Below are 26,902 nucleotides of genomic sequence, written 5' to 3'. Positions count from 1 at the left end.
TTCTGAGGACAATGCTTGCTTCGGCAAAACCGAATTTTATTATTCTGCGATGTTGTTAGGGTGTTGTTATGCAGTTGCTAAGGTTTTCAGATTTTTCTCAGCGAATTGCTATGTTGTTCTTAGTGGTTTATTATTGGCTCCAGTCTCTGGTATTCTGTGCCTGATTGTATGAAAACCCTTAAGTGATCTGACTATGCTTAATCCTCAAAACTATATTTGTCCTTAATCTTGTTACTACTCTGACATCACCCTAGGCTGTTTTAAGTTGTCTTGATAGTAAACAAATCATATCACAGTTTTAATATTTACAGTACCTTATATTGATGACTAAAATGTGCTTTGGTTGAGATATCCCTCCTTTTTTCCCTTGTTCTTTTTATTGCACACCAGGCAAAAATCATGATCAAAGTCTGATCACTTGGTGAAGTAACAACACATCTTTCCGAAATAAGACACATGATTTGATGAATCATGCACATCATACTTAAATCCCTAAGTATGATAAAAAGCAATAGTGATGTTTTGCCTTGTATGGATCCAAAGATGGATTCAGAGTTTGGCTTAGTGAATCAGGTCATTTTAACATCTTTCCAGAGTACGTCAAAGAAGAGATAAACAACGGTCTGCATCCTATCAACAAGTTTGATTGGATGTGACCTTTTGGACCTTCTCAAATAGTTCCACTGGTTAATCTCAGTAGATGTTCAAAGAACTTTATTTTCTTAATTAGAATCGGTTTATGGGACATTTGAGTTATTTAGAATTTGGAGAGTTTTGAGTATTGAGTCTTCAATTTTGATGATCACCTCTTTCAGATCTCCATCCTCTCGCTTGTAGGTGATGATGTACTTCCTGACGTTCCCAAGAGCTGCATCCCAGGTGAGACGCATGGTGCTGTGAGTCACTTCTGAGATTTTCAGCTTACCCGCTGGAGGCAGAGGCACTAGGAGAAAAATGTATGCATTTCATTTGATATCTATAAAAGTGTATACTACAGTACGCATTGACAATAACAGATTGAAACCATCTGAAAATAAGAAGAAGACCAGCGTACGAGTGACTCCTCTGTCGATGAGTGGTTCACTGGCTGCCTCCCCGTGTAGGGCAAACAGGGAGATTGAATACGCCGTGTTTGGAAGCAGCTGCATTAGCTGGACATCATTCACATCTGCACCAACTCGTAGCTGCAGGAGGGAGGGATGTTAAGAGGATGGACATTAGTGAAGCAATGGCCCAGCGAGACAAGACTTGTTATGAGGAACATCTGGCATAAACACACTGACGGTTGTTAAGGTACGTCTCCTCCAGACTAAATCAGATCAGCCTGATCTCCCGGGATGATGGTTGTGGAAAAACAGAGCATCTCTTGATATTTGGGTATATTATGTACATGAGTTCAGGGAGAAAATGGATCCAGAACAGGCAATATTAACTCGTTTTTGCCAAAAGCTTGAGTGTTGGACAAGTCTGCATTTAGTAGACCCCCTAAAGGAAGATTTTATTGCTCAGAGGTCACTCTTTCATTGCTCAGGAGACCAAATGGAGTTTTTAATTAAGCCAAATTTAATTATCAACTTGGTCTCAGGTGTCTAAGGTGAAATAAAAATAGTTGACAAAGCACAAGAAGAGTATAGAGCTATAAAATGTGGATAGAAGTTCAGATGGTATGTTTTCAAAGGAATATGAGAAATGCTCGAGTTCAAGTTGGTATCTATGATTTTTGATTCCAGGCTTCAGTATCTTTGCAGTTCTGAGCATAGTTTAAGATCTTGTTTCTTTTATTACAGACTGAAAAATCCTCATTGAATATTCTGTTTGTCAACTAAATTTGATACTTTTAATTAAACAAAACCCAAATTCTGATTATAACTATCAAAAAAATATATAAAATTAAATAAATATAAATAAAGTTGATGTTAAAAAATTATTATTAGCTGATTTTTTTTCAAGATTTCCTGGCATACGAAAATTATTAAATGTTTTTTTATATAAAAATATTTTTTAAATGCTTATATAATTATAATAGCACAACAACAAATGTACTGAACTTAAACTAAAATTTGAATGAAAATTGTGGATATAAAAATAAAAGCTTATCATTCAAAATATGAATGTATATACTAAAATAACTATATCATAAGATTCTAGATTTGAAATAGTTGATGAAAATGTCATATTGCTCTCATTTGTGATTTTCTTTCTTATAGGCCTGTACAGCGTTGTAAAACAGTTGATCCTAACCTACCTAGACCATCTGGTTATGCTAAAGGAGCTGCTGGCACAAGTGGCTTTACTTTGCCTTGAGCTTTAATAAAGCAGAGGTGGAAATTTTGAGAGATCGTCTGGAGGTTGTTCTGGAAGGCGTCAGTGTGACAGGCACTCACCTCCATCTTTCCAGAGGGCACACTGGCATTGATGGTGTTGTAGTTCAACAAGTATCCGCTGGCTCCGCTCACTAGCTCCCATCTGATCCGCATGGACGTCATGGCCTCGTCATACACGGTCATGCTGGTGACAGCAGGTAGGGGCACTGTAGAAACCCAAAAGGGGGAAACGTTGATCTAAAATACAGCTTTATAAGAATCATAAAAAGTTTGGTCAAACATGAGCAATAAAATGACCTAGCTTTATGGCCACAGCCACAGTGACCACAGCAGATTATTGCATCCAAGTGGCTCACGACAAAACGATAAGGCCCTCTTTACAATGGGATAAGGCCTTGTAATGTTGATCATAAACATTATAGTGAGAAATGTTAAAAACACTTAAGTAAGCTATAAAGTGAGAATAGCCAATTAAGATGTTCTGTTTACTTTAAATCTGTAAAAATGATACAAGCTTACTTTGTCCGTCCATAAGACCAAAACTAAGCTGTTGACAAGGGACCACTTCACAGATTTTACAGCTGCTTCATATGTGTGATGTGGAAACCAGCATTAAAATTGTAAATTATAGTAGCTGCAGTACTTCTTTGCGGTTTTCTATTGGCTCTGCACCAGACAATACTAAGTTGCCTACCTAAACACATTTCAGGCATCATTAGCAAGCTCCCAACACGTATACACTGCATCTGTCTTTTGTGAATGAGACATTGTGACAACCATAGTCATTCAAAAGTTGGTGGAAAATGAAGGCCGTTTAAATTATAAATAAAACAATATTTACTTAGAAAATGTGAGTAATGTTTGCTCACAGTTTGCTACCACGTTAGAATGTAGCTAATAAGGTTTTGAATATAGCCCAGTATACAAGGAAACAGCTTCAGTTTCCAGTGGTTGAGGTAAAGATATGTTTTTGCAGTGAATTTCATCATATAATAAGTCTGAACAGTAGGAGGACTAGTGCGATAAACAGCAGGAAAGGTTAACTTACACGTGGTTTCGGTTCCTTTCAAAGGCTCGCTGCTCTCCTCACCGATCACTCCATACACCCGGACAATATACTCTGTCATGGGCGTAAGGTTGACCAGGACAAGTGTGTTTTCTTCCCCATCAACGAACATCTGTAAAACAGGAAGAGATGATAGTCTGCTGAGAGGGGTATTACACAAGACAGAGGGGTGAAAAGGGGAGACATGTGGCCATTTGAAATCATCTCTTTGAAGCTGCAGGTTCCTAGAGGTCGGAATTCAGCACGGGAACACACAGGGCATGTTGTGAGATTTATGGGATCTAGCTCAGCCCATAATGATGTGATACTTTTAAGCCATATGCACACAGTGTATATGTTAAAATAAAATATGACAAGCTGTATAGCTCTGAATGTATGTTATATAATCTGTCTGGTTCTATAGAAGATACTAAGATTACACAAGAGGTATGTAGAGATATGTAATTTACAGGATAAATGTTTGCACAAAGTGCAAAAATGAAAGTGCCATAAATTCCAAAAGTCTGTAAAGTATGCATGCATTTCCATTTGAACACGAGCCATATATATGTTCTTAACACTCACCATTTCAGTCGTTCCTCCTGCAGCAGGGACGTACTCAATACGAAACTTCTCCACTGGCTCATCGGGTGGCATCCAAGTAGCACGGAAGGAGTAGTATGTGACCTCAGAAGTCACCAGGTCAGTGGGCGTCCCTGGGCCGCCACCTGGTTCATAGAAAGCAATGGGAAAATATGAGCAGTGGTGTCCAACAGGCCTATTAGCTTCTTGCAAAAGGTTAAATGGGTTATATATCACAAGTTGCATGGTTCTGTAATCACTGCTATCCCCCAAGGAGGATCGGAGTGCAACCTACAGTTTTTCCTCGCAGTCTTTTTCAGCGAGATTATTAGTAAAAAAACAAAGAGCCGTCTGGGAAAACAAGAGTGCAAATCAAAAATGGATGGCAAGAGTTCAAGCGGTTCAGCTGAGTCAAACTTTGGGAGCTTTGGGAGTTCTTGTTTTTTTTTTTCTAGTCTGTAGAACAGATCCAAGACATCTTTGTTTAAATTCATAGACCATTTTGTATTCATAAAATACACTAGTCAAGTGCGTGACTGTACCTGGGCCTTTGACACTATTACAGAGGTTGACAGTGAGGTCGTCCACGATGTCCAACAAAAAGGAGAAGTCGTTGACATTGTACATGTGGATTTCATCAGGGTCGGAGGCAATGGATCGCAACTCATTTTCATCTGCGTTTTTCACGCCTAGGAGCCAAGAGGAGATCATTATTGAAAGATCTCAATTACTTCAGTTGGGTCAATGGGACTTAGATTAAGTTGTAGTCTTGCCAAATGAAAAGTTGTCTAATATTTGGACACAGGAGAGCTCTGGGTTGAGTATCTCTTGCTGGCATGCAGACTTTCATTTTCCACTGAAACTGTATTGACAGAATGCCAACAAAGTCGAGAAGAAAAGAACTTACCGATGGCATAGAGCTCAATGCCCGAGTCACGCAGTTTTTGAGAATTCACAACAATCTCGTCCTGAGATTTGCCGTCGGTAACAAGGACGCCGATTTTACGAGAATCGGGTCTCATACCCACATTTTGTTTGAAGTTGTTCTGGAGGATGTAGTTCAAGGCCATACCTTTGGAAACAGAAGTGACAGGTTGGTTTTTATCTGATGGTCAGAATTTTGAATTATTCCTAATTTGGCTCAACCTTTATGTTTTTCCTATAATCTATGGATTAAATCAAGTGTGATTTGGCCTGATTTGCTTATTTTGATTCTCTTACTGGTGTGGATTTCTCTGCAGAATCATGGCTAATGTACTTTTTCACCAGGAAAATTATTTAATAATACAGGCTGAAGCAAACAGCATAATTTTGCAACTTTATGTTGCACAGTAAGACTATATTTATAGGTTTCTAACTTGTTGTTAATAAACTTCTTTTTATATTTTTTTTTTACTACTGTTACCCTACTGTTTAGGCATGATCTTTCTGGGTTTTTATTCTATCATTTTTTAAAAGAATGCTAAAAATGGCAAGCAAATTTCCATTAAATGCTATTTTCAAGAGCTCAGATGGCCTAATATGAGTGCATCCTCAAAACTGTAATCAATAAAGCACATGTGTAATGGGTCTGTACCCGTCATTGTATTTCCGCCTTTGTAGGGTAAGTTGGCCACAGCATCTTGCAGGGATTTACGGTTGGGGTGAGCATTCAAATGCCACTCGGTTTTAGGATCCCCACTGTATTGAGCCAAACCTGGGAGAGAAGCACACACCATTATGATGCGAGTGAGATTATGACTGGTAATAACTCAATATGGCCCTAGCATAAATGTCACATCTGGATTCCATATGCATGAATATACCTTAGTACATCTAAAAACATGAAGTAAACAGAAGCACAAGAGACTTGCCGATTTGAACCTTGTCGGGGCCAATGTCAAAGACGCCCACCATGCGACCAATAAAAGTCCGGATGGTTTTGAAGTTCAAGCGGCCGATACTCCAGGATCCATCAACCAGCAGGACAATATCAGCCTTGGCTGTGGTTTTACACTGATTTTCTGCAAGTAAAACACCAGTGAGAAATGCCGAGAAGAGCTTAGAAGTGATTGTTTAATGTCTGCTGATGGCAGAGCTGAGTTCAGCAGGAGAGCGATGAAAAACAGGCAAGAGACATGTACACATGCTCACAGCAAATAAAAAAGCACATTTATACTGCAATAACTTATAAGAATCACACTTTCAGAGAAGACTTTTATTTCGTGTTCATTTCTTGAAGCTACAGACTCTTTCCATTCAATTTCTAGTTTTCTTCTTTGAATCTTCAGTCTTGCGTTGCATCCAAATCCCTTTTGGCATCCGGCCCTGGAGGCCATTTTCCTGAAACTGTCATTGCTTCTGTTCTACTGAGAAAAGAAGTAGCCCTTTGTGATGCATAAAATACAAGCTGTTTCTCTTTTGCGCATTCCACCTCCGTAGAACGTGTGGAGCTCCAGATACCTATTGAATGTGAGAGGAGCCCCAAAACTGAGGCTAGAACACTGGTAATCTCTCTGGACACCATCAAACATGGTCTGCAATTGAAAAATATTGTGTGAAATTGATTTGTTTACAAGCATGATCAGAAAATAAATATATATAATAAAGAGTGAGGTGGAACCGGTTTCTTGCTGGAAAATTTGGTAGCAGCTGATTGTAGCTGGTTTTAGTTAGATGATCTACATGGTTTAGTGTAAATAGAGTTTCAGCTTGTAAACCATCTTGGTCAAACTGCTTAGTTTGGTAGACCAGATACTAAAATGAAACATATAACTATATTAATTAAAAAAGCTAAACAGATAAAAATAAAATAAAATGTAATAAAATGTAATAAAAGTGTATTAAATGAATAGTGGCAGAATAATCTAAACTGATGGAAACTACCTAAAAAAAAAAAAGTTACAAATAGAAAAGTTTAATCTGCTCTCCATCACTGCATGTCAGGGTTTTGTCAGAGAAACATAACACTTTCCTAATCTTGTGCTATTCAGTTGCTTCTATTTTCTATGAAATAGTGCATAACTAAAAACAGAGCATTTTTTCCCTGAACTCATGTCACAGGCAAACTCTCACACACAAGATACGTTGCCAGATGAGATGAAAAGGATTGATTATGACATGTTGAATTAAATTATTGCATGAGCTATTATATTTAATAAGAAGTTGCATTATTTTGATGATATATTCTAAAGACAAATATTATTATTTTATATATTATATTATTTTCCCCCTTTGGAATGTTTAATTTCCTGATGAGTCATGTAATAATGTTACAAGTATTTCAGACCTATTTAGACTTTTAGAATCCTAGAGTCAACCTGCTTGACCAGGTCACTGGTTTAGACAAGTTTATAGCCAGATCCTGTTGATACATGTGGAAAACTGTGCCCTCACATGACCTTTGCTCTGGTCGTTTCGCAACTAAACTTCTGCAACACACTCCCACCATCCTCCCTGCATCTGCTGCTTAACTCCTCACTGCTGCATGACTTAACCTCTGGAAAGTCTTTCACGTTAGGACTACGCTCAAGTCTTTAAACTGCCTGCCAATCGCAGCCAGAATCAAACTCAAGACGCTGTTGCTGGCGAACTATGCTGCCAAAGACTTTAAGCTCGCAACTGCAAACCGTACGCTTGATCTCACCATGCAAACAGTGTCCATTTATTATTCACTTCTGTTCATCAGAACGAGCTCGTTCATTGTTACATGTTTGTTTTATATCTTTAATTTCTATATATTTCATATATACTTAATTACTTGTTATGAGTTTCTTATGCACTTTTTATTATAACAATTTATTTTAATCTATAATATTTGTACTGCACTAATAAATTTATACTCATTGACTCAGTTCTGTTTTAATGTCTTTTTTTGTCCTAACTTCAGCACTTGATTTGTATTTTTGGTTACTTTTAAACTGCTTTATTTCTCAAAAGAATACCTACTAATGTGATGTTATTTTATAATGTGCTGAGATTATACCGGGGAAATCAAGAGAAGGAGATTCAGGTGCATCAGAGAGGGTGGTCTTCTCCTCCCCAGCCAAAGGCATACTTTCACCTCCATCAAACATGCCAAAAACAGCCACGGAGTATTTAGTTCCAGCTCTGTGAATGAAGGACAAAAGTGAAACCATATGTGTCAACTTAAAACAAGAAGTATGATTAGCATCTTTACATTAAGAGAAGCATCTAAATGCGTTGATGCTAAACATTACCTGAGTTCCTCTAGAACAACCGTGTTGTCGTACGGCCCGACGAGATATTCTCCCAGATCAATCTCATTTCCGCTGGGATGGAAAGTGACTTTGTACCCTCGTACATCACCCGGAGCAGGATCCCAGGATACACGGAAACTGGTTTTAGTGGGTTCAGAGGTCTGTAGGTTTCTTGGGGCTTTAAATGGTGACACTGCAGGTTGAAGAAAAGCAGATATCAGCATTTGATAATGTGATCACTAGATCTGAAATTTTCTTAGTAAATAATATGACTTGCATGATGCTAAGGCGCTTTGGGTGGTTTTCAGGACATTGCTATGCAGATGCTAAGGTGTTATGTCATTAATGACTCACCCTCATGTCGTTCCAAACTAGTAAGACCTCCGTTCATCTTCGGAACACAGTTTAAGATATTTCAGATTTAGTCCGAGAGCTCTTAGTCCCTCCATTGAAGCTGTGTGTACGGTCTACTGTACATGTCCAGAAAGGTAAGAAAAACATCATCAAAGTAGTCCATGTGACATCAGAGGGTCAGTTAAAATTTGTTGAAGCATCGAAAAAGCATTTTGGTCCAAAAATAACAAAAACGTCAACTTTATTCAGCATTGTCTTCTCTTCCGTGTCTGTGTGAGAGAGAGTTCAAAACACTGCAGTTTAGTGATATCCGGTTCACGAATGAATCTTCTTAAACCAGTTCACCAAACTGTACTGAATCATTTTAAATAGTTCGTGTCTCCAATATGCATTAATCCACAAATGACTTAAGCTGTTAACTTTTTTAATGTGAACTGAACTGAAGAACTGAAGATGAACACCGAGCCAAGCAGATAGCGAACGAAAGACTGACTCATTCTCGAGTCAAGAACCATTTCTGATGAACCAATGCAACCGGTTCTTGATTTGAGAACGAGTCAGTCTGTTGTTCGTTATCTGGCTCGGCTCAGTGTTCATCTTCAGTTCTCTCTTCACAGCAGTTCAGTCAGTGTACTGTTTGAGTAAATGAATTACTCCGGGATATTGGTTTGTTTGAACTCAGAGCGAGTGTTAGCCACATTAAAAAAAGTTAACAGCTTAAGTCATTTGTGGATTAATGCGTATAAGATATGCGAACCATTTCAAACGATTCAGTTCGATTTGGTGAACTGGTTCAAGAAGATCTGGTTACATAAAGTGATTCGTTCGCGAACCGGATATCACTAAACTGCAGTCAACGCGCTAACAACAGATCCAGAAGAGAAGACAATGCTGAATAAAGCCTAGTTTTCATTATTTTTGGACCAAAATGTATTTTCAATGCTTCAAAAAATTCTAACTGACCCTCTGATGTCACATGGACTACTTTGGAGATGTTTTTATTACCTTTCTGGACATGGACAGTATACCGTACACACAGCTTCAATGGAGGGACTGAGAGCTCTCGGACTAAATCTAAAATATCTTAAACTGTGTTCCGAAGATGAATGGAGGTCTCATGGGTTTGGAACGACATGAGGTTGAGTTATTAATGACATGATTTTCATTTTTGAGTGAACTATCCCTTTAAGTCTAAGTCTGTTTTATCATTCATTAGGTGAAAATCTTACGTTTGATCACAATTAAAAATACTTTGAGTAATAATTAATGTAGTAAGAATTATTTAGGAGCTGTTACGCACTGAAGTTGAACACTTTAATGTTAGTCCTTTGTTCCAATCGATAACCCTATGCCACAAAAAAAAAAAATTTTTTTCTTCTTTTTTTTCAGTATAAGTTTTTGTCTTGTTTTCCATTATACATATCTAAACATTCCTAAATCAAGAAACGTTTACTTGAGAAGCAGAATGATTTAAGATATTAGGTCTTGTTTTCTGAAAAGTAAGATTTTGATTAAAAAAAGAAGAAATATCAGAATAATAATCTTGTTTTTTGCTATGAATAAAGCGTATATGTCTTACCCTACTGGCAGATTTTTTTTTCTTGTTTTAAGTTTAAACTCTTAAACTTTCAGAACAGAAGACTTAATATTTTACTTTGCTTCTTACGTAAATGTATCTTGATTGAGAAATTCTAAGATATTTGTACTAAAAAACAAGACAAAAATACTGATTAAGAATTTAATTTGTTTTTAGTAAAATCATATAAAAAGGAAGTAGGAAAGAAGGAGTTTTTGATTAAAATGAGAAAAAAAAAGCTGCCAATAGGGTCAGAAAAGCAATCTTGTTTTCCCTTTGGATTAAGTTTTAAGATTTTTGTTAGCCCACTGGCAGATATTTTTCTTGCATAAACTCACTTTCATAAAAAAAAAAAAAAAAAAAATCAGATATCTTAAGTCATTTTGCTTCTCAAATTTGAATTAAGAACTGTAAGATGTTTGTACTCAAAACAAGACCATTATAATTTGGAGAAATTACATTTTTTGTAGTGCACTGAAAGTGGTGATGCGTGCCTGTGTCTGCACATATCTGTGACTCATGGGCTTTGAATTACTGGCCAACGTACGTGTGGTTCCTACTCCTTGCCTTGCTTTTCCTTCTCCTCGTTTGTAAATGGGATGCACTTTGATGTTGTAGGTGGTCAGGTGCTGCAGTTTCCTTAGCATGGTGCTGGTGACATTGGCAGGGATCTTCATCGTCATCTCTTTACCGCCGTCTTCAGGAACAAATGTGAGCCTGTAACTGACCACGGGGCCTGGAGCGGCTTTCCATGTCACGCGCATGGTGCGTTCCATTTCATCAGACACCAGTAAAGCCTTGGCAGACGCAGATGCTACAAACAGATAAAAATAAGAACATTTGACTAAAATTCTACTAGACAGGCCTGGATATATCAAAAACTGACAAGTGAAATGAAAACAGACAAGCAGGGATGGTCAGAGGTTAACGCGAAACCACAAGCAAGCCAAAAGGAAGCAAAATTTTTCCTTCTTCCAATACTCTCTCAATCCCCACACTGGTGTCATGTTTCATGAGTTTGTACGATTTGAGCTGGGTAGAGAAAACGCATCCACGCTTCAGCCAGCATCCCGGTCCACATACGGCTCATATTATGGGCTGCCCTGCACACATGCAACCCTTTAAAACTGCTCTTTCCCGCAGCGGCTATATTCCCTGCACCCTTGCTGCGATCAGCTCACTTTTTCCACCCGGAGGCAAGTGACTACTGCACAGAAACTCAAAACTCATCGTACTCGCCAAGATTCTGCGCCAAGTGCAAAACCGCAACTTGGAAGTAGTCACGCTAAAATTAAATAATTTTTCAACTAGCTAAGATTCAAAGGTTTCTCATCCTTTTCCATTCCTTTCCTTCCCTCGAGTACCACAGATTGCAGTGGTTGATTGATGCACTTTAGATGGTTAAGTATGAGGCACAGGCGTGCATGTCCTGTCTCGTCTGTCTTACCCTAAGAAACATTTTTCTTTCCTGGAAGATGTTTGCTAGATTTAAAGATAACTACAGTATAACCCTAATTTAACCTAACCCAACCTAACCTTCAGCTTCCTTCAATGAGCCAGTCATCCAAAATGGTTTCATTTCATCTTCCAAAATGAGTTTTACAGTCATTTGAGAACCATTTTAAGTTTCTACAAAACCTTTGTAGGTACCATGCTTCTTCAGAAAACCATCAACAGTACATACTCATGAGCCAATATGTTGATCGAAGAACCTCAACATCAAGAACCTTTTTAATTTCAAAGAACCATGTAGCAAATCTAGAGCCCTGTATAGTGACTTGAAGACTGAACCACTGAAGAATATTTAAAAACACAGTTTTAATGGCTATTTGATAATTATATCCATTTTATTTTACCATACAAATTACAGTTACAATTACTATTCTTCAAATTCTTTACTTTCAAACTTTTATTTAGGTATTTTATTAAAAATGCATGTAAGTTGCATGCTCTCTAAGTGGGTACTTATTAAAATAAGTAATAACTTATTTCTTCTTTGTCATGTGATCTTATGCCATTTACAAATCTTCTCTCCCATGGTCTCATGGGATACTAAAGTGTCTATCAAATGCACACTTATATAGAAAATATTTTATAGTGTTATAGAAAAACAAGTTATGCTCAGAGTCTAGAGCCTCGATCCTAACATTATTTTAACTTTTCTGTTAAAAATAACAGTGGAAAGTGGTTTGTCAATGCTGATGCTTAGCCTTAATAATTTGATCAGGAGCATCGATCCCTCCTGTGACCCATGATTTGTCTGTATGTGTATTCTGCGCCAGTGATAATAATAAAATAAAACATTTATTGCCATTAATCAATTAATGCGTTAACGCGATAATATGGAGATAACTTGCCCGGCCCTAATTTTGTCATTTAATTAATTCATCAACTTACATACTCAAGCAGTTCTTCACAAACTCCTGATTTAGAAAACATGAGGTTACTACAATAACAGCTAAAACAGATTTACGTACCATCAGTGGTCTCCACTCCCAGAAGTGGTTCTCCATCACCTCTGTCATACGAGGCTAACACAGACACCTGGTAGCGTGTTTCAGTGGTGAGGTTCTCCAACAGTGTGCTGGTCACATCCCCGGGCACCGTCTTCTCCCCAGACTCTTCGGAGAACAGAGACCTCCAGCGAACACGATACTGCCTCACTCTTCCTGGAGCGGCTGTCCATGATGCCATGAAGCTGGTGTCCGTCACATCACTGGTTATCAAGTCTCTCGGCGAGCCCATCTCTGCATGCAGCACACAAAATCACCTTTAATATATTGAAATTATGGGTAGAAATGTTAGAAACTGGGTGGTGTGGTGTAGGGAAAGCTCAGGACCAAAGTTGAAAGTCTTACTCTAAGAAAAAGATATTTAAGCAAGAAAAAAAAATTCATTCCAAGCTGTATTTCAGCAGAATCACCCTGGGCCATAATCCAATAAGCACTAATTCATTCAGGTGAAACTACACTTAACAGCCGGTCATAAAGTCTGAAGTCAACACACACACGCACACATCACAAAACCCACCACAGAGTCCCAAATGCACTATACTTCAGGATTTTAAGACAGCATCCTCGTTGCAAACTTCTTCACATTTTTTACATCATTTTATGAAATACTTTTACTTAAATGATGTGACAGTGTCTCAGGTAGACTAATGTACCATCAGATAGACAGTATGATCACCAGGCATTTCTAGCGATGACATTAAAGTTTTGCTTGAGCAGATCAAAATTGTAACTTAATTGGAGTATGCCAACCATAAAATGAACATTTTGAACAAATGTCCGAATTCCGGTCCCCGCGCAACTGATACTTGGCTGTCATTGGCTCATCTGCGTTCGAGGGGAGGGGCTTATCGATAGGTCAATCGAGAACAGTTTTTTTTTTTTTTTTTTTTTTACAATTTTTTATTATTCATTTTTTTATATATTTTTTTTGCGAATGCTTGCCAACCTGCTTTTTTCCAAAACAAGGCAAATCCCCACAAAACCACCATAAACTACCCTTTTCAGATGTCTGATACCTTCTTAAATCCCCAATCATTCTACATCCTTGTCTTTTCCCCCACTCCTGTTACGTCCTAACAATTTTCATAAATTGGAAACAGTGCATCTCGTTGAACTATGTGTCTTCTGACATCTTTGCTCAACATGCAACATTCATATGCATTTTCTCTGCAGCCCAACAGCAGGATTTTATTTGACTCTGCCTTTAAAAGAGCCTTGAAATTCAAATGATCTTTTATATCCATTTAAAGATGCAATTCCATTCAAAAAGCCAATCTGGCATCCTGTGCTTCTCCGAAATCCAAAGCCGAGACAGACCATACACATGCAGTAAATTTTCTGCAGTGTTTTTGAAGTTTAACCTCGTGTCAATCACCGGGAAAACACAGGTGGTGGGAGAACTTTCGAATGTCCCCTTCATCTGTGCTTTACGTACATCTCCGGGGGTCACGGACCGGACAGCGAGGCCAGCTTGAACGCATTAGGCACTCTGACAGATGGCAAACAGGAAGGACAATCCTCCTCTGAGGATACCCCTACTTTTTGGCCCGTTTGTATCTAGCTGATTGAGTCTTTATTTTAAATGAATATCTGTATGTAACACTATAATATCCTGCTATGTAATCTGTCTCGCTTCGATTGGCCAGGTGCTGCTCTAACGAGAATATAATACAAATAAGACCCCTCTGGAAATCATCTCATCTAAACGACAAGGCAGGTAATGTGTTCCACATGTGCACCCCTTTGAGTTTACATTATGATAACTCCTCACATCTCCTGATTCTCCTTTGTATATATGCAGATGGAAACCCTTTTGATTCCTTTTTATATCTTCTGTAAGATGGTGAAAAAAAACAGCTGATTTCACTTTCACTGTTTTCACTCAGCTACGTCACAGACACACATTTTTAGAGCAACAGAATTGTTGCTCTACATAAAGTCACTAAAGCATAGTCCATAAGAAGATTGCCAAGACCCTGAAACTGAGCTGCAGCACGGTGGCCAAGACCATACAGAGGTTTAACAGGGCAGGTTACACTCAGAACAGGCCTTGCCATGGTTGACCAAAGAAGCTGAGTGCACGTGCTCAGCATCATATCCAAAGGTTGTGTTTGGGAATAGACGTATGAGTGCTGCAGAGGTTGAAGGGGTGGGTTGTCAGCCAGTCAGTTCTCAGACCATACATAGCACACTGCATCAAATCATGTCTTACTTGCAAAATCACGGCGACTGGTCTGATGAGACCAAGGTAAACTTATTTAGTTCAGATGGTGTAAAGCGTGTGTGGTGGCAACCAGGTGAGGAGTACAAAGACAACTGTGTCTTGCCTACAGTTTAGCATGGTGGTGGGAGTGTCATGATCTGTGGCTGCATGAGTGCTGCCGGCACTGGGGAGCTGCAGTTCATTGAGGGAACCATGAATGCCAACATGTATTGTGACATACTGAAGCAGAGCATGATCCCCTCCCCTCGAAGACTGGGCCGCAGGGCAGTATTCCAACATGATAACGGACCCAAACCAACCTCCAAGATGACCACTGCCTTGCTAAAGAAGCTGAGGGTAAAGGTGATGGACCTAAACCCTGTTGAGCATCTGTGGGGCATCCTCAAATGGAAGGTGATAGTGTCATAATTTCAGTGTTATAAACTAAAGTGTTAAAAGATATAATAAAATATTTACACAAATGTATGGGGTGTACTCACTTCTGTTAGATACTGTAACAATACTTCATGTCAGTGTAGCTTTAAAACAACAGAAAAAACATTTAAGTAAGGAATATGGGAACTATTTTAGCATCACATAGCATTTCCCTTTTTTATACAGAAAGCCTCAAGGTATTCTTAGCGATTTGCTGCAAATCATCCTTTTTAAAATAATTGAATGAACCTGTTGAAGACTCGCTGCACACAGACAGGTCAATGATTAGCTAAGACAGCATGAATTATTGCAAAATGTATGTAGCATCTGGGATTGTAGACCTTCTCTACTCTACAATGGACACGCTAAGTCAGAAACTGGACCAGAGTAATACACACCTGCATTAGATTGGGGACAGAACGGAAATCTTTAATGCTCCTCCTCATGCATATCCTCTTGAGGATGCAAAGGAAGTAACAGAGATGTCTGATACGCCTTTGTTCCAGAACTGCGTAGTTCCTGCATTACGTAACTATCTGCATTAAAGAGTTTCATTTAGTCCAGCTCCTACACAAACCACAACATGGTCCACAGAAGAGAACAACCCAGGCCAAATCTCTATCCTACCAGAAACAAGCTTAGCTATTCTAATTTAAAGAATCTTTCACCCAAAAGTTCTGACATCATTTACACACCCTTGTGTTCTTACAAACTAATAAATCTTGCCACAAAAGACAAAAAAGCACCACTTCAGAAGCTGATCTGTTTCAGTCACATGGATTTTCTGCTCATCTGCTATATTTATGACCCTCAGCTGGGTAAAGTAATGGCAGTGAATACAAAAACATATGAGTAATGATACCAAGAAAAGGTGTTAATCATTTCATTTGAGCAATACAAGGTTCACAAGGCTGATTTATAGCTTTAGAAAAAAAAATTGGTCACTATATGTTTTCATTAAAAAGTGATCTTGACAGCCCAGAGTACTTCTTTTAAGCTCAATGATGACAAAATTTAGATTTTTAGGTAAACTATCCCTCACGGGTTTTTCATCATTTAAAGCCATTACTTAACTCCTTGTGGGCTCTGATCTTTGGACCTCAAATCTGACACTGAAGGTTCAGTGACATAAGATTACCGGAATTCAGTGATTTAAGAACCTGGGCAAGCTTTTGTCTTGGTAATTTCATTTGCAGATAGAGTATGGTGCTGTAGTTTAAGATTTGGTCCTCTGAAACCCCAAAAGACCTGTGAGCTGTTTATCTGGGCTGAAAGAAAGAAGGAGCAGTATAATCGCTCAGCTCTGTTCAACCTATTTGTTTATCCTTTCTGACAGGGGCTGAGGATGTTAAAATGCCCCTAGTCTTTCCAAGGCTGCACTTTGTCAACTGATCCAAAATAATGTACTCAAATCTTGCACTCAAAGGGAGTTCGATGGGTGCCTTTTGCATTTACAAAATACAGTATATAATTACAATTCCACATTCAATCATGTTTCTTGGGAAGAAATGGGATATGTCTGGGATATATCCTCTGGTACTCGGAAGCCTTAGTGCTAATGTCATTTTGCACATGCATTTATCCAAAGTAGCATACAGGAGATTGGGGTTAAAGGAATAGTAACTGGAAAGTTGCTGATTTTATCCTAACATATTGCATCATTTACTAATTATCATCAATGCAAATAAATGGGGGCTTGGCAAAAAGAAAAGCAATGCACATGAGATCCATTGCTCTCTCGTTTGCTGGGACCAGCAACCTTCCAGTTACGAGCCCTGAGCTTTTAACATTGCATCACACCACCCCCAAAATGTCCTCAAGATAACATAATGTGTGTTTCTTAGCCGTACCTTCTAGTGTGGTTCCTTTGCCTTGCAGTGGCTCGCCTAACCCAGAGGAGTAGCGTGCCCTCACGGCCAGCTGGTACTCTGTGCCTGGCTGGAGATTCTTCAGCAAGACTACTGTGGTGTCCCCCTTAACCGCCACTTCCTTCATCTCACCACCTTCTGTTTGCTGGTAGAATACGCGATACTGAGTGACTCTTCCTGTCGCAGCAGCCCAGGACAGCCTCATGGACGACACCGTCTCGTCAGAAACAAGCAGGTCTCTCGGCGAGCCACGTTCTGTCAGATATAAGAAGAGAAAGCAGTTAAAAACAAAGTTACCCCAATGTTCCCTCCTTCAATGTAAGGCTGTGATTACATGGGGCAACTTTTTGAGCAATGTTTCTTGGGCACTTTCCCATTGAGAATGGGTTTAATTAAATTTATATCTGGATATTTTAGATCAGTCATGGGCTCTGTGTCTCACTTGGTTGCCCATTGACAGCAACATTTACTAAAGTTGCTAAACATTGCTTTTAAGTGGTTTTATCATACACCAGGTGAAAAATATCACGTATGATCATTACACAAATGCGATCAAATTTTGTGTCCTTTGAAAGCGGTACAACTAAAAAAAATGATGAAAAAAGATTTAGAAATTAATTTATTGACTGAAACAGAGACAGTGCAGAGATAAAACTAATTTTAACACAGGTGTCGTAAGTCATGACCTGGGATTTGTCTTTTGCAGATTATAAGTGTGGACAGACTGCAGCTGCATTGCTGTAGGCAGCTATTACGATGCACCTGGCTCATGCTTAGACACTAACTACTCTCAGACTTGATGAAAAACCCCAAGGTTTTGCCTAACCAAACAGATATTTTTCGCCAACTCAACGAAAGAAATTCTGGGAAACTTCTCAGAGAGTTTTTGTCCAAATCAAATTTTCCATTCACTTAAGGTGTTTGGCTGCTCAACCAATCACTGTATAAGTTTACACCATTTGTCTGATATAAAAAAAAGCCTGGGAAACAACCAATTAAAATGCAAGAATGAGTGGGCTTCCCTCTTAAACAAATGCAAATCTAGCTAACTGTCACTACTAGTCTAACAAGACTGCATGAATGTAAAAAAAAAAATATATATATACCTGAACTGGCATTTTCTCACTTAAAATTGTGAGAAAATTACAGTAAAAGGAATTCATAATCTCATGGCATCCTGCCCTCAAACGGACATAGTATTTTGGAGGGGAAGTGTGTAAGTTGTTCCAATCACCTTCTTTGGTCGTTCCATCAATCTGCATCTGAGGGCCAACGCCTGATGGGTATTCAGCTGCCACAGAGACATGGTAGGTAGTAACTGGGTAAAGTTGCTGCAGAACAATGGTAGTATCAGGGCCATCTGTTGCAGTTTCTAGCAACCCACTATCTCCTTGGACCGGGACATATGTGAGTCTGTACCGCACCACCGGACCGGAAGCAGCCTCCCATGAGACACGGAAACTGCTTGTCGACTCTTCCGAAACTCTCAGGTTGGTCACAGATCCTTGTTCTGCACAAATTGGAACATAAGGATCACAAAAAGGTTGCGTTTGTGACTTTTAAAGTGAGGGTTAACTCAAAATCACCAGGATATTCTTAAAAATACTCAACATTTAGTTGTATAGAGTAAAGAAAGTAATCAAAAACAACATTTGGATAAAATATTCGTTTAAAAGTCTCAAAAGGAATGTTAATAGCAGTTAGCTTAGCTTAGCTGACTTATAGAAAACAGACAATCACCTTCTAGTGTGGTCTCAAAGTCCGATATAGGAAAGCTTTCTCCCTTCTGATATTGGGCATAAACCTTGACCTCGTACTTTGTGACTGGAGTAAGGTGATGTAAGACAGTCGTAGTGGTGTCTCCCGGCACAGAAACAGAGATGTAGCCTTCCTCTGTATCAGCGTCAGGCCTGTATTGCACCAGATAGGACTGCACATCCACGGCATCAGTTACCCAAGATGCTCGGAAACTCCTGGAGGTCACCTCTGAGAAGGTCAGAGACCTGGGTGCAATCAGACCTAGAAGAGAGAGAACAACCGAAATATATGAGGCTCCTCCCTTTGATTAACTAAAAGGACACATCCCTGTTTATTGCCAAAAAATGTTAACAGTGCAGTTACAGGATCAGGCAGAATGTGTTATCGAATTTTTTATAAGTTGGCCTGTTTCCAACAACAAGATATGGTATAACAAAATAAGATGAAACACACAGCACACAACTAGAAGAGCTTGACAGCTTCTGCTTAATATTTTCATTGTTTAGAATTGAGTAGCTTGGACACTGTTAAATGAGTTCCACAAAAGAAAGAAAGAAAGAAAGTCATGAGTTTGGAACAACATGAGGGTGAGTAAATGATGACAGAAATTTATTTTTTGGGTCAACTAACCCTTTCAACTTTACTACAAATTGGTGCAAAACCAAAGTTCAAAATATATGGTTCCATGCACATTCAGACACAGAGCCGAACAAATTTAACAGCAGTCAGTGGTAAAATTGGACACTACTCACTTCTTCTCTTGATGTTCAGAAGCTCTTGCTCAATTCTCAGACAGATGGACTGGGTTAGCTCGTTGGAAATCCTCTGGAAAGCATCGAAGTCCTCTACGGTGTACACATGGGTCTCCACTGGAGAATTAGCAATTGCCTCCAGCTCCGAGCGGACAGCATCTTTGACACCCACTGCAAAAATCTCTACATCCGTGTTCCTAAGCTTAGTCGCTGGGTCTTTAAAGGCATCAGAGGACTTCCCATCGGTGATCAGAATCATAACACGAGGTACGTTCGCACGAGCACCTCTGGTTGGAACAAAAATTCTCTCTCTCACATACGTCATAGCTTTGCCAGTGTTCGTGGAGCCTCCGCGGTAGGGGAAAGTTCTAACCGCTTTGACCGCAGTGCTCAGATCATGATGGGTGTTCAGGTAGAACTCAGTGTGTGGGTCTCTGCTGTACTGGACCAAGCTGATTTGAACCTTGTCCGGCCCAATGTCAAAGGAGTTGACCAGGACTTCCAAGAAAGATCGAACTTTAGCAAAGTTTGTCAGTCCAATACTGTAGGAACCGTCAACTAGGAGAACGACGTCAGCTTGTACATCCACACCAAGAGAACATTCTAAAATTAAAAAAGTTGTGTGTTAAACAGATATTTATTCAATGGAATACAGTGGAAAGTTAAACAGTACTGACTTTTTCCTCACCTAGCGATACTTTTAAGGGCTGGGTTTTCTCCATCGCCATAACTGGCTCACTGGGTGACAGACCTTTGAGTGCAAACAGGCTGATCTCATACTCTGTATCAGGGGACAAATCTCTCACATTCACAGATGTCTGAGTCGGCCCAACGTACAGCTCCTGACGTTTGCTGCCAGCCAACATGGGAACCATCTGCACCTTGTATCCAGTCACCTCCCCTATAGATGCATCCCACGTCACCCGCATTGACTTGGACGCAACCTCTGTGACTTGCAAGTTTGATGCTGGCTCAATGGCTGCAAATAAACAAAAAGAGGAAAAATGTGGTCGTGTTTAATGCTTGGGTTGTGTTTAATAAACCTGCTAAACAGATTTACAGTACTTATTGTTTGTTTACCTTCCTCGCCGCTAACCAGCGAGTTGAGCTGGTCATCCACACTGGTGCACACCTGTGTGATGAGCGATTTCTCCACAGCTTTGATCATGTCGAAATTTGGCACTGTGTACACATGCGTTCTGTAGGGTGTTGAAGACATTTGTTTCAGCTCTTCCTCATCTGCTTCTTTGATCCCTGAATAAAAATAATAAATAGTGCATTATTTCTCAGAATTCCTTTCAAGGATTTCTTCTTTCTGGATGGATTTCTTTAAAGCTACCCAGTCCTGTGAGAATGCAGAAGAAATCCAGACCACGCAGTGATGATTGATGAATGACCACATACCCAAAGTGAAGATTTCAACTCCAGCATTCTTCAACCTCTTGGCATAACCCTCCACTGGGTCTTGAGATTTCCCATCTGTGATAACTACAGCAACTCTGGGGAATACCTTGCGAGCACCAGCGGCCTCCGTGAACATGTTTTTCAGCAGGTGGTCCAGGGCTTCACCTGCACAAAGATCATAAAAGAATCAATTAAACTTGAAACTCCCATCGTAATTTTGTTGTATTCAGCAGTAATATTATTTGAAGGTTTCAGTGTGAATACATAAGAGTGCATTCAGTACCTGTCATGGTGTTGCCGCCCTTGTATGGCAGACTGTTAATGGCTCTGAGCAGCTCAGCTTTTTTGAAATACTGGTTGAGGTTAAACTCGGTTCTGGTGTCCGTGCTGTACTGAACCACACCCACTCTAGTCTTGTCCTCTCCGAGGTCAAACGCACTTGCCATGGCTGCTATGAAGCTGCGGATGAATTTAAAATTTTCCCGCCCGACACTCCAAGAGCCGTCCACCAGGAAGACAAGGTCAGCAATGGCACTTGGTAAGCATTCTGGGGGAAAAAAAAGTGTTAAGTGCTAAGTGCTAAGAAACTTTTTGAAAAGGAGATGAACTTTTGAAAAGAAGCAAACTTTTGTAATATAAAACATTTAATAGATTTGCCAGACACATTTGGCATAGAACTCTAAATTCCGACCTCTTTTTCTATATCAGAGGAAGACCAAATCTCTTAGGAAATTTGGAATTTGTGGTTTGCATTTAACCCATCCAATTGCACACACGAGTGTAGTGAAGAGTAGTGAATAAATATGCACACACACACACACACACACACACACACCATGTACACACTCCTGGAGCAGTGGGCAGCCAATGCTGTGGCACCTGGGGAGCAGTTGGGGGTTCAGTGCCTTGCACTGAAAGGTCTCTTGCAAGGTCTCACCTCAGTCATGGTATTGAGTGTGGAGAAAGTGCTAGATATTCACTCTCCCCACCTACAATCCCTGCCGGACCTGAGATTTGAACCCATGACCTTTGGGTTACAAGTCCAATTCTCTATCCATTAGGCCACAACTGCCCCTTAGATTCATAACACCATGTGGTTAGGATGGATTTATATGTCATTCAAATGTATGTGCCCATTGATATAGTATGCTTGAGTGTCAATCAAAAAACATACAATAATTTACACATGAAATTGAAGGGGAACATTCTGCATATCAGCACATTTTTCTATTATGCAATATGCACTGGTAACAACTCATTCCTTCATTGACAATTGGGTTGTATCTATTTGTAATGTTACTAGGCAAGTCGTTACTTGTCCTTCCCTCTCTCTTGAACTCCATAAATTAACTCCATTCCTCCACACAGTTTGGAAAAATTCCTCATTTTTTAATCCTACTTGCCCTCAACCACATTTTGTGGAATCTGCTCTCATGTAACGGACTGGATCAGCTGCATCTTTGATAAGATGTTACCAGGCCTTTATGGCAAACAGGACAGGAAAGGAAGTTGTTGACATCATATCTTGCCTTACTTTATTGCGGTAATTAGATTCACTGATTTTCCACTTGTGAGAGCAGAACGGAAGCACTGGAGCGTTGAGACTGGGTTTTTTAGAGAGTTGTCTGCAGAAGGCATGCTAACTAACCATTATGGTATTCGGGGCGGGGGTGAGGAGTGGTTGGATTTTCCACTTCTGCTTAATGTAGGAAAGGAAAAGTAAAGCTGTTCACCTTCATCTGGAGGACGAGGTCACAGAACTCTTGTAAAGAGCGGAGCAGTAATGCTTTCCGCTTTCTGCATTGCAAGAGGTTTGGGGTTTTTATTTCAAATCATGAGCAAAGGGGCCACTTATGAACTCTCACCCAAAAGCCATGCTGGAAACACTGGCTCAGTTTATCATGTCTGGAAAAGTTAATGCTGACTAACAAGCTAAACTGTTATCAGGAGTCATAAATTTAGAAAGAAACAAAGACATATACACATTTGAGTCCTGGCTAATTTGGAAACTCCCAATAAAATGCAACAATCACATAGCAATGAAAAGAGCCTGGAAATGTGTACTTACTGACTGCATCGGAGACCGGAGGTTTCCTGGTACCTCCTTCAAAACCACTCGATTGGACTAAAACAGAAACAATCAAACAAACAAAAAATCTATAAATGTTGAAGAAAATGAATTCCGTCCATTAAAAGAGTTCCTTTTGTCCAATGAATTTCCATGCCTTCTCCACTCATTTTTAATTACTCTATAATGATATTTGACTATTTTATAGAGATTACAATCACAGGAAACGATTTCTAATCAACTGTTCTTATTTATATTAGTTTAAAGTATATTTTTCCAAATATAAATATAGAAAATTCCTTTTCAAACTCTTTCAGACCTTCCATGACAGTGTGAAACATCAACATAACACACTCAAGGAAAAACAATGGCTCGCCCCTTACTTGTAATTTGACCAGAGATCGGAATACTCTCCTCCGATCCAGAATATGAAATTATCGTAACAACATAATCCACATCGGGGGTCAAATCTCTGATCGAGGTTTTGGTTGCGGTTGGAGGAAGTGTGAATTCCTTAACAGGCTCTTCTATAGGGAGAAGGGAACATTTACAATATTTAAGTGTCATATCATGATATACAATCTACAAACTTACTTTATAAGTAGATAAATCTAGTCTAGACACACAAGAGCTGGATTAAAGAAACATTAATGACTTCCCAAGACAAGCGATGAGTAACAGTCCATGTTAAATCATTTTTGAAGGGCACGCCAGAACACATTTTCCAAAAGTTGCCTGTGGCAGTGAGTTAAAAGGTTACTTGTCGTTTACCAGATGTTTTCTTATCTTAATCAACATACAGTACGCTTACTACAGGGACAGTTCCCCTCGAGCAACCTGAGGTTAAGTGTTTGCTCAAGGGCACAATGGCAGTAGTTCATAAGACAACCACTGCATGTCTGAACAACCCTTAAACTACACTCTTTTTTTGGTATGGACTGCCAACTTTTTCCAGAATCCAGTCCATCGCCAATTGGAAAAAATTTGTTCTGTCATTTATTTTCTCTTGTTGAATATACAATTTCATTTTTGAAACATGTCACAGAAGTAAAATCGATTGCAAATGTTTCATGCTGGCGTTTCAATTTCAACATGTGCAGTGCTTTCACGTTTTCACCCACCTGTATCCGATGTCACTACGACCCTTAAGCCCTCAATCCTTGACAGCGGTTGCTTCCATATCATTTGTACTGTGTTTTCATTTAAAATCTTAAACCTCAAGTCTGACGGAGGCGTAACTGTGGAAAGAGGAGGTGATTCAAGTTATTTCCAAGAGACCATTCCAAAAGCTGTATTTATGAGAAGAGCACACAGGTTTATGGATGAAGTCCCAACAGTAAAGTTCACTGTTGGAGAAGGACTCAAGGCAACATGGAACAAAGTGGACGGCGGCCATTTTGGGTCAAAATGACATCTGTTTGAGCTGTCTGACCGAAGGGCCACTGACTACTCAAGCATAGACACAAAGAGCTTTCCACAAAGACCTCAACAAAACATTACACGGGGGCTATAACTTGTGACGTGCATGCATTCATTGCAGTCAGTCCAACGCAGCCAGACAAGCTGTGTTGAACTGTCTGAATAGCTGTCGTCACAGACAGACAAGAAGTGTTGATTGTACAATGGACTTGAATGGACTTTTTGTGTGCAGTTGCATTAATGTAGTCACTTTCCATTGCAAACCACTTAAAAGGGTGCACAACGACAACCTTTAATGAAATATAAAGATAAAGGAAAGTGACAAACAAGTGAATATATTAACAAAAAGAGGTTATGTAACACGGGACGCACCAGTCTAGATGAACTAGAGGACTCATGCACTTGAACATGAAAAGTTGTCTGCAACAACTTGTGGGACTTCATGTACAAGACGCACACGTAGAGAACTTTGAAATATTTTAAAGTGATATTCTTGTGGTATTTTGTGTTGCATGGTGTTTGGAAGGTCAGTATCTGTGTGGAACATATGAGTAGTATGCATGTTGGAATATCACAATAAAATATTTTGTGAAGCCGTGGCTCTGGTCAAATTTTGACCAGGGCTTAAGCTTGACCGGGAACAGGTTCACCAAAATCAAGATTTACCAACCTGGCTGACCAGATGTCACAATCGGTTCCATTTCTGACTCCAAATAGGTCCAACTCAACCGCTTTCGCACACATCCACGCTATCAGACACACCACTCATTCATCACCCGTTCTTTTTGTTTGTTTGTTTGTTTGTTTGTTTACTTTTGGGTCCATCCAACCCAAACCAGATTTGGTGCAACCAAAATTCATCTGTTTTTAAACAATTCAAGCTCTTCGGGGCATCAATTAATAACATTTAGTTTGCTGTGCTGAGCATCTAATGATAACCATGTTGAATAAGAAAGGGAAAGTGTTTGTTAAGGTATCTGTCTCATTGTCATATTTTATATCAGTGGAACATGTTTAAACAAAGGCTTCGTTTTTTTTCTTATTTTTCCATAATGCAACATTGAGAAGTAACAAAATTACTTCGTGCTCTAACTTTCCTAGGAGAGAGAAAGAAAAAAAGTGCTCATATTTTGTCTTTTTGTTTCCTAAGAGTGCAGAAAGCAGAGAAGGAAACTTGGCTCAACGTTATGTTTTTTTTCTCTTTTTCAAATAAAAGCTGTAAAATATTCCACTATACTTTCCACTGAACACTGGCGATGTGCGATTTAATGCCCTGCCATTTATTCAGTGATTTGAAATGGTTAAATCAAAAGTTTTACTGCCTTCAAGACTGTTCAAACCTACCAAGAGCTCAGTTACTGAAGCACATAAATACTAAAATACAGGAAAAAGTGTTTTACTAGAGGAAAAAGTTGAATGTGAATCTGTCTGGCTGAGATGTCTGGAATCCCGCAGCTGATCATGGTTCCTAAGCATAACGGAATTTTTCTAAACCAAGTCCTATTCAATACTTAACCTTTTCTGTATTTGGCCTTACATAGTATGTTCTACCCTATAATTGAAAAACATTACAGTGGATATTTCTGAACAATTATTTGCTGGAAAACACAGTTAGGTGTAATTAAATATCCTGTGCTGTCATGCATTTCCATTTCCACTAGCATAAACACCACCAAATGATTAAAAAGAATCTTTTAGGGCAGTAAAAGTCCTCGATCAGTGTCCGCCCTAGTGTCTGAACAGAGACATTACACATCGAAATGCACATTTATTCCCCTTATTGTGAATAAATTAATGTGAACATAAGCAGTTTTTCTCCTATATTTTTGTTCATTTTTATGAACATATGAATGGAATGAAAATGAAACAATGAAAGGAAAATTAAAAATAATAAACACATCAAAACAGACAGATTGTTATTGTAAAGTTAATATTTATATATTTTAAAATACTGATAATACACTATGATCTAAACCGTTTTATTTTTACTTTACCACTGTGTGAATAGGCAGAGATTTGTGATTTATTTTTTTGTACCTTGAGCTCTCACTGATGTCAGTACTGAGAGTGTCAGAAGAGCGGCTGCTGCCAAACGTGTGACCGACATCTTCACACCAGTATCAGCAGAACATCAATCGATCTGAAAAATCAACCAAATTACACACACACTTTGCTCAGAAATCAATCAATCAAACAACAACAACAAAAAGACTATACACTCCACTCCAACACAGTTCACTGCAAGAGATCTCATTCAAATCTGATTTTAATTATGTTTTATTCAATATTCCAGCTGTTTCTCTGGTCAAAAGAGGAAAAATTGGTGTTCCATAGTCCAAATATTTGGGAAAATATTCATAAAACAAGGACACTAAGTAAAATAACTCACAGTGGGTCTTAGA

The 26,902-nt window shown here is 39.1% G+C and overlaps 1 protein-coding gene across 6 annotated transcripts in view; it reads right to left on the bottom strand.

The window, feature by feature from the left end:
• col12a1b (collagen, type XII, alpha 1b) overlaps positions 1–26,902 on the bottom strand; it is a 68,322-nt gene that overhangs the window by 39,806 nt on the left and 1,614 nt on the right. For 5 of the 6 annotated variants that reach the window (XM_026290538.1, XM_026290534.1, XM_026290536.1 and 2 more), the window contains exons 2-26: positions 26,538–26,640; positions 24,203–24,319; positions 23,465–23,608; positions 23,082–23,138; positions 21,297–21,560; positions 21,014–21,178; positions 20,690–20,863; positions 20,298–20,588; positions 19,610–20,212; positions 18,840–19,118; positions 18,334–18,609; positions 17,082–17,354; positions 12,558–12,827; positions 10,628–10,894; positions 8,151–8,343; positions 7,916–8,040; positions 5,805–5,954; positions 5,528–5,647; positions 4,859–5,023; positions 4,494–4,640; positions 3,955–4,097; positions 3,373–3,502; positions 2,385–2,530; positions 1,055–1,184; positions 807–943 (exon numbers count right to left, since the gene is read on the bottom strand). In XM_026290538.1, the coding sequence (XP_026146323.1) occupies positions 807–943; positions 1,055–1,184; positions 2,385–2,530; positions 3,373–3,502; positions 3,955–4,097; positions 4,494–4,640; positions 4,859–5,023; positions 5,528–5,647; positions 5,805–5,954; positions 7,916–8,040; positions 8,151–8,343; positions 10,628–10,894; positions 12,558–12,827; positions 17,082–17,354; positions 18,334–18,609; positions 18,840–19,118; positions 19,610–20,212; positions 20,298–20,588; positions 20,690–20,863; positions 21,014–21,178; positions 21,297–21,560; positions 23,082–23,138; positions 23,465–23,608; positions 24,203–24,319; positions 26,538–26,607 (4,836 nt within the window). In that variant the 5' untranslated portion in view covers positions 26,608–26,640. The remainder of the gene's footprint in view (positions 1–806; positions 944–1,054; positions 1,185–2,384; positions 2,531–3,372; positions 3,503–3,954; positions 4,098–4,493; positions 4,641–4,858; positions 5,024–5,527; positions 5,648–5,804; positions 5,955–7,915; positions 8,041–8,150; positions 8,344–10,627; positions 10,895–12,557; positions 12,828–17,081; positions 17,355–18,333; positions 18,610–18,839; positions 19,119–19,609; positions 20,213–20,297; positions 20,589–20,689; positions 20,864–21,013; positions 21,179–21,296; positions 21,561–23,081; positions 23,139–23,464; positions 23,609–24,202; positions 24,320–26,537; positions 26,641–26,902) is intronic. The other variant, XM_026290540.1, reaches the window with a different exon arrangement.

The sequence above is a fragment of the Carassius auratus genome, chromosome 20 (genome assembly GCF_003368295.1).
Source record: "Carassius auratus strain Wakin chromosome 20, ASM336829v1, whole genome shotgun sequence".
Taxonomy (NCBI): domain Eukaryota; kingdom Metazoa; phylum Chordata; class Actinopteri; order Cypriniformes; family Cyprinidae; genus Carassius; species Carassius auratus.
Note: the sequence above shows the minus strand (reverse complement) of the source record. Positions and strands in the feature narration are given on the sequence as shown.